This window comes from Glossina fuscipes, unplaced genomic scaffold, assembly GCF_014805625.2.
Source record: "Glossina fuscipes isolate IAEA_lab_2018 unplaced genomic scaffold, Yale_Gfus_2 119, whole genome shotgun sequence".
Taxonomy (NCBI): domain Eukaryota; kingdom Metazoa; phylum Arthropoda; class Insecta; order Diptera; family Glossinidae; genus Glossina; species Glossina fuscipes.
In genome coordinates, this window is record NW_023998462.1 from 166,290 (window position 1) to 173,659 (window position 7,370).

Consider the following 7,370-nt stretch of genomic DNA (forward strand, 5'->3'; position numbering starts at 1 on the left):
AAAAAATCCACCCTTAGATCGAGAAAACGTACATCCACCTAACCATTTCCGATATTTCAGCTTATGTTGAAACCGCTCCTGTTAGCGAACCGTTCGTGTTTTTCTCTTTATAATCACCTAGTAAAAATCCAAAAAAAAAGGGTTGAACCTTTCAGATTCTTGAAATTTCGGATAGTCACTACAATAACGTATGGCTTAGCTTAACAATTTTTGCTAGGGACTCAATTCTACACCACTTGAATTGTTAAGCTCGCGCTCGAAAAAGAGTTTGACAAGAAGAGATTTTCCTTAACGTAGCATTCGGTGATTTTGTTCTGCTGGGTTTTTTTGGTAGTGGCAATAGCTGACGATGGGATTAAAAGAAATTGTTGAGGGAAAAAAAGCTTGTGAATTGCATGCCGAGAAATTTCGAGAAAGGAAAATTAAATTATCTCTAATGAAATCCGTAAAAAATTGTAATGTCGAATTATTTGTGAAACACTGAGAACAGTTTAACAAATACTGTAAGACTGTAAAATACTTCAGCAACGAGAAATTATTAGTGACGAAAAAGAGATGTGTAATATTGAAAAACTGTTAAGGGAGAAGGATGAAAAATCGTTTAATGTAAAAATACCACGACAGCAGTGTAAAAATAGTAAATTATTGTGTAGCTAATCTTTGCCGTCCTTGCTAAAATATTTGTGGTTTATTACAAAAAAATAAACTAATATGAATATTGCTACTTCTAAGATAGGCCGAAGAAAAATATGAATAAAAATTTCCCAGTCGCTTGTATAAAAAAATACAAAAAATTTTCTTTTAACTGAAGATATTTATGTTAAAAGCAAAGACCATCTTTGATTTGTGCTAAAAGTTCATTAAAACAATTATAAGCTACCGAAGATAACATGAGAGAAAGAGACAACTTCACAAAGAAACACCTAATAAATGAATATTTAGTGGCAACCATTTCGGGTGAAGTCAATTCTCCATTAATTTTGCATGTGTTCGGTTTTATTTAAAGTATATAACGCCATAAACCCGACAAAGTTTTATTTTGATGAGTAAAATATATACCTATTGGTGTTGATGTGCCCTTTCTATTATGTGAATCATAATTTATGCATTTTGACGTCTAAGTTGGATTTAATTAAGTACAATATGAACATGTAAGTTGTGGCCATATCTATATAAAGAAAATTGGATATAATTAATAATTTAAAAGTTCATGGATATGTATAAAAGGATTTTTCTATACATGAAAGGAAGGTAGAAAAGAGGGGTATTCAGATCCAACTAACAATTGTAATTAAAAACATTATTTTATTTTGAAAGATTAATTTGAATATTGTACTAAATTTCTGACTTGATGGGCCATGTTAAGTAAATTTACTTAAAATCCCAATTTTTTCTCAGAAAGAACAAGTGTATGGCAACGTTGACGCGAAACAAATAGAGCGAAAGTAAACACAAACTCATAATTCACTAATCAAAAATTTTGGAGAGTCATACTGTAAATTCAACAAAAGTACACGAAAATTTTGCTATGAATGGTAGAATTATATAAAAAAGCGAAAAAATAAAAGTTCGTTAAATGTAAAACGAATAAAGAAAGTAGCAAACAAAAAAATTGGACATTCCTTGAGCTGTTTCCTTGTTTTTGATATCTTCGAGTTAAGAAAATCGTTCTTTTTAATTTCTATATTTATTACAAGAAAGCACAGTGATGTTTGGATTTGATGGGGAATATAGACGGCGACCTGTTCAAAATTTGGGTGGTACCTCCCAGACGAGCGATAGGGAAACCATAATTCGCAAAGCTGCCGAGGAACGTCTGAAACGAAATCAAATGCGTAGGGAAAATAATGGAGCAATTGTGTTGCAGTCTTACACTCGCTCGTTTATACACCGGCATAGACGTAAATGCTTAGAACGTGAGATCTTTGACGAGTTCCTACGTTCGCATCGCGATAAATTAATGGAAGAGGAAAATTTGGCTTTTCTGCTCAGGAGAATTGTATTTTTTTACAACGCCAAAGAGGCACGAGACGAAGAGCGTTTGGTACGCATAGCCATTCAAATCCTTTCTTTTTTAACGTGTTATGCTTTCAGATTGAGATCTGTCAGCACATTCTACGCAGTCCTGCTCGCCTATTGCAAAATTGTGTTAGCGAATACGTTTGGCTTCATCGTCTTAAAAAACTTTTGGACTTATGCATATCGCAGCTTGCAGTAGCACATGCATCTCAAGCTATACCATTGCGAATGTTGGAGACGTTTACTGCAGAGACATCGATTGAACGATACATCGAAAATGATAAATTAGTACTCATCTATTTGGATTGTATATTTCGATTTTTAGTAGAACGAGATTACTATTTCCGTCTGCGACAACTGTTGGAACAAAAATGTCCACCCTTAGATGGGGAAACCTTACATCCACCTAATCACTTTTCGGAGGCAATATTTCAGCTTATGCTGAGACCACTCCTGTTAGTGAACCGTTCGTGTTTTTTTTCTTTTGGAGAGACGGTATACCGATCGTTTTCGAAGCATGTGCTCTCCTCAATATATAGTGAACCTATTCAATACTTCATCATTCCATGTTTGGCTGAATGCCCGGAATTCCCATTTGAATATCTGATAAAATCACTAGCACAGTGGATCCCCGTTGAGCAAACAGAGGAAATAAATAAGGATAGCGACCCAACATCCACATTTGGGGCCAACTTCTCGGTTACATTATCTGGGAAATGTCGCACATCATTTGGTCAGACTAACACAAAAGATTTCGCCAAAATATATACCTGTTTCCTGCTGCATTCACTTCTAATTTTGGATCGCAAACATTTGAGTAAGTTGTATGAACTCTTCACCACTTTCTTTTCTTACTTAGCATATATGTTATTCTAGAATCTCTTCATGCCAAGTCAATACTTGGTGACTATATCAAAATTATTGGTCACGTTTCTCCAATGATCCTCCGGCTTCCGAAATGTTCGCTTAAGCGTATAAATCATCAAGCTAATGATATCGAAGATTCATCAACCGAAGAATCCGACGATGAAGAAAGTATTTACACAAATCAACGCCCTTTGCAAGCAATGTACGTAGTTAATACTTCAACTACTGTGCTACTTACTGAGAGCGAAAAGCAAAATTTGTTGAAATCCGTTGAAATGCTAAATGACAATCAACGAGTTCAGACAATTGCTGATAATATTGAAAACTATCTCAAGGATGACGGCGTCCTCCAAGGACTGTGTGAAATTTGCCATAATCTTATGATATACAATAAAACTGCGATATTCGAGTACAAGTAGGCGAGACAAATGCTATTTACTATAACGCGAATATATCGGATATCCTTTCAGACTCTTGTATACCCTCGCATTTATGCCAAATTTCATACGGGCTGTTTGGTTTACGTTGGTAGCTCAGTCGCAGCAGCAGGGTTTTAACGCACCGCTGATACTGATATCAAAAGGCGTCGTTCGTAAGTCGTACTTATATTGTCCTTGTAAGAATTGATGCCATTTTAATTGCGTTCTTTTATACAGCAAAAGTGCCCAATGTCTCATCGTTTGTCTCGTTACTAGCAACTTTTTGTATGTTGTTTGGTCGTCTCCTGCCAACTTTACATGATATTGAATTTTGCGACGAAAAGTTGCTGATCGAAAAGCCATTGCAACCCACTTTACACGTTCGCTTGATGCCATTTACTCTTGCTGAAATTGTTCAATTATCAAAGACTTTAAAAGAAGTATCATTAGGTCTGGTGGAATTAGCCTTTCCAGAGACGCGATCTACACTAAATCAGCACTATCGTTTTGTGTTAGGTCGTTCCGACTCAGATGACAAACAAATGAAACAGCAAAAGCTAATATGGTCGAATTTACTAAAGGTGGTTGTATTCGTGTTAAACCAAATTCACACTCGCGATTTGCGTTTAGGCTTTTGTCCAGAGTCTCATTGGACCGTGGGCCGTCTGGATTTACCATTGGATCGGCCTAGCGATTTGCCTTTGACGCGCGGCATAAGTAGTCGTATTCGGGGCATAAGACCATTTCAGCCTATAAGAGATTTTACTCGTGAGGATTTTGAAAACGGCCCTCCCATGTCTACCAAGCAAATCAGATCTATTACTATACTGCGTGAAATACCATTTGTGGTAGCTTTCAGTAAACGCGTTAATATCTTGCAAGGTCTTGTGGCTGCAGATAAAATGAGGATCCAGGGACATTTGCAAGCTTTTCTACAAGGTCCTTCGATAATGTTGACAGTGAGAAGAACTCATTTGTATGAAGATGCTTACGATAAATTAAGGCCAGAAAATGGTAATTTTGAAAACATGTTGTTTCCCAAATTTGCAATAACGGGTGAAGTTTTCAAATAGAACCCGATTTGCGTTTAAAATTTCGTATTCAGTTCGTGTCCTCTTTGGGTTTGGATGAAGCTGGCATAGATGGTGGTGGAGTATTTCGCGAATTTCTTTCAGAGTTAATTAAGACCGCTTTTGATCCAAATCGGGGATTTTTTATGTAAGTTTTGTAATATTATTATTAATAATTAATCATGGATACGTTGAAATTTTCAGGGTCACGACAGATAACAAATTGTATCCAAATCCGAACGTGGGGGATTTGTTGGTGGACTTTGAAAAACATTACTATTTTATCGGGAGAATTCTAGGAAAAGCCATATATGAAAACCTCTTGGTTGAACTGCCGCTGGCGGAATTTTTTCTTACGAAATTGGCGGGCAAATATGCTGATGTTGATATTCATCAGCTAGCATCTTTGGATCCAGAGTTGTACAAAAATCTGCTTTATCTCAAAGATTACGAAGGCGACGTTGCCGAATTAAATTTGGATTTTACGGTAGCAAGTAGCTCCTTGGGTCAGACACAAGTATTGGAACTAAAATCACAAGGTCAAAGCATATCCGTGACGAATTCAAATCGCATTGAATATCTCCAATTAATGGCCGACTATAAACTAAATGTTCAAATTCGTCGGCACTGTGTGGCTTTCCGAAAAGGTCTTTCTAATGTTTTGCCTGTGGAATGGTTGTATATGTTTAGTAATAAAGAACTTCAAATATTAATATCGGGCGCAGAAATTCCTATCGACTTGGAAGATCTTAAAAGAAATTGTAAATATGGCGGCGATTACAACCCAGAACATCCTTCAATTGTGGCATTTTGGTGCGCTATAGAAAGTTTTGATGATATGCAAAAGCGGCAGTTGCTAAAATTTGTCACTAGTTGCTCAAGACCGCCGCTGCTTGGCTTCAAGGTCAGTTTGTTGCGATACTATTTCTGTAGTTTCTTTTTTTAACTGAAAATTGCCTTGTTTGAACAGGACTTGGATCCTCCGTTTTTCATACAAAATGCTGGTGATATGGAACGTTTGCCTACGGCTAGTACTTGTACAAATTTACTCAAATTACCACCTTTCAAATCGGTCGAACAAATGCGTGAAAAACTTTTATATGCCATTCAATCGGGAGTTGGATTTGAATTGAGTTAAATGTATTTAAAGAAGTAGTGGCTCCCTCCTTGCCACATTTTTTTATTACAGATTTTTACATAAGCCTGTGGATGTTTTCTATTTTTTTCTCGAAATTTACATCAGTTACTTTTATGTTAGAACGAGAAATTTGCTTAAAACTGAAGAGAAATAAGCGCGCCTATTTATGCTAACTACTATGCGTAAAATACTAAAAATAAAAATTTGTTACCATATAAAAAGAAAATATAATTAAGCGAAATAACTAATTTGAGAATTACGTTTAAAATATAAAAAAAAAACATAGCCATGTATGTGTATATATAACTACGAAAGTGTTTTCCTTAGCAATATTTTTTGCTGTCACAGGATTAACATATTTTATGACGCTTCCCTTTGTTTTCTTACGCTTGGTGTAGCCATTTTTAGGTTTATCGCTACCGATAAGTCTTTGATGTCTCTATTTTCAAAGCATTATTGGAGTAGAATACTTCCACAGTTCTACAGTTTTTATTAAAAATTTTGGACTGAACCTGACCTTGGGGCCAAAAATGTCCAAAATTTCTTGATTTTAGAACTTTTATGTAAACGTGCACATATATTTTCCATAATTTTTCCAGGAGGCGCTATGTGAGCTATGAGCGCGGCAGAACTTCCCATACGCGCTGCAACGGTGTATCCTTGATAGATGTTACAATGTGTGGCCAAGTATTGGCATGCATGATGACTTTGCGTCTGTTAACCGCTATCGCTGGTCTTTTTTGCAAGAATACATGGTTCAGTTTGTTCAATTGACGTCGGTAGACATCTGCAGTAACAGCTTCATTCGGTTTTACCAAGAAAACTTTGTAGCCATGAATATTCCGCATCGCTGTCTATGTCGATGGCTTTCCTCGACTAACCCATGAATTCTTGCGCTGGAGATTACTGCAGTGGACACTCTTTTCATCGCCAGTCACAATATGCCACAGAAAACTCTTAGTTTTTTGCCTCGCAAGCATTGAAACCGTAAAGTTGAACAAGTTCGAAATGACATTTTTATTCAATTTGTATCGTCATTTTCCCTCTTTCGGGTTTTTTCCATTGTATGTAAACGTCTAGAAATAGTTGATTCATCAATTGCAAAGCTGTTCGAAAGTTTTTTGGTGAATTTGAGCTAGGTTTTTGTCCAATAAGTCTTGCAATTCATTGTTTTCACGCCAATATGCAAATCCGAAACGGTATTACTTATCGATTGTTGTCGCGAAATTCTCAAAATAACAATATTTTTACCTGACATCACTTATAATATAGAGTATACTAAATTTGTAACGGCCGCGAACAAACCTTGGGTAGGGTGTCTGTCGATCCGTGTCAACCGCAAGTATCGCAATAACGGCATGCCGTTAGGCAAAATCGTGTGATTTTGTGGTACCGTTTATAAATCGCATGATCTTGCGGGATATAATTGTTTTGTTCTTTTCTTCTTTTCCCCTTTCATTAAGATAGGCAAAATCATGTGATTTTGCGGCATTCTTTTTTGTTTTTTGTTTGCTTTTACAAGAACAGGCAAAATCGCATGATCTTGCGGGATTTTGCGAGAGTAGCGGCAAGCCGCTATAGAGAGCAACGGAAAGAAGAAGAGAAGAATTGAGCAGGGATGAGAAGTCTGTCTGCTTTTTTGTTTCTAAGATAGAAGGGAGAATTGTCTGGCCTCTGCTGAGGTTCAGACGTATTTTCAAGCTATTATAAAAACAGATTGGATTGTCATTTTGAACAGTAAGAGTGGTTTTGCTTTTTCCTAAATGAATTGCTGGAACACCTATCAAGAACAAAAATTTCAAAAAAAAAAAAGGAAAAAGATAAAAATTTAACGAGAAAAGAAAAAAAAAAAAAAAA

The 7,370-nt window shown here is 36.2% G+C and overlaps 1 protein-coding gene across 1 annotated transcript; it reads left to right on the top strand.

Moving 5' to 3' along the window:
• Window positions 1-842: 842 nt before the first annotated feature.
• Window positions 843-5,733, top strand: LOC119640338 (ubiquitin-protein ligase E3C). The gene is made up of 9 exons (XM_038038273.1): window positions 843-1,151; window positions 1,698-2,044; window positions 2,095-2,836; window positions 2,896-3,301; window positions 3,357-3,478; window positions 3,543-4,319; window positions 4,379-4,523; window positions 4,580-5,279; window positions 5,346-5,733. Exons 2-9 carry the CDS (start codon window positions 1,709-1,711, stop codon window positions 5,511-5,513), a joined length of 3,396 nt encoding a protein of 1,131 aa, XP_037894201.1. The 5' UTR covers window positions 843-1,151; window positions 1,698-1,708; the 3' UTR covers window positions 5,514-5,733.
• Window positions 5,734-7,370: the final 1,637 nt, after the last annotated feature.

Coding starts and splice junctions, on each gene's coding strand:
- LOC119640338 (XM_038038273.1), top strand. CDS start 1,709: ATGTTTGGATTTGATGGGGAATATAGACGGCGACCTGTTCAAAATTTG. Junction 2,045..2,094: donor CACGAGACGAAGAGCGTTTG/GTACGCATAGCC, acceptor TTATGCTTTCAG/ATTGAGATCTGTCAGCACAT. Junction 3,302..3,356: donor ACTGCGATATTCGAGTACAA/GTAGGCGAGACA, acceptor ATATCCTTTCAG/ACTCTTGTATACCCTCGCAT.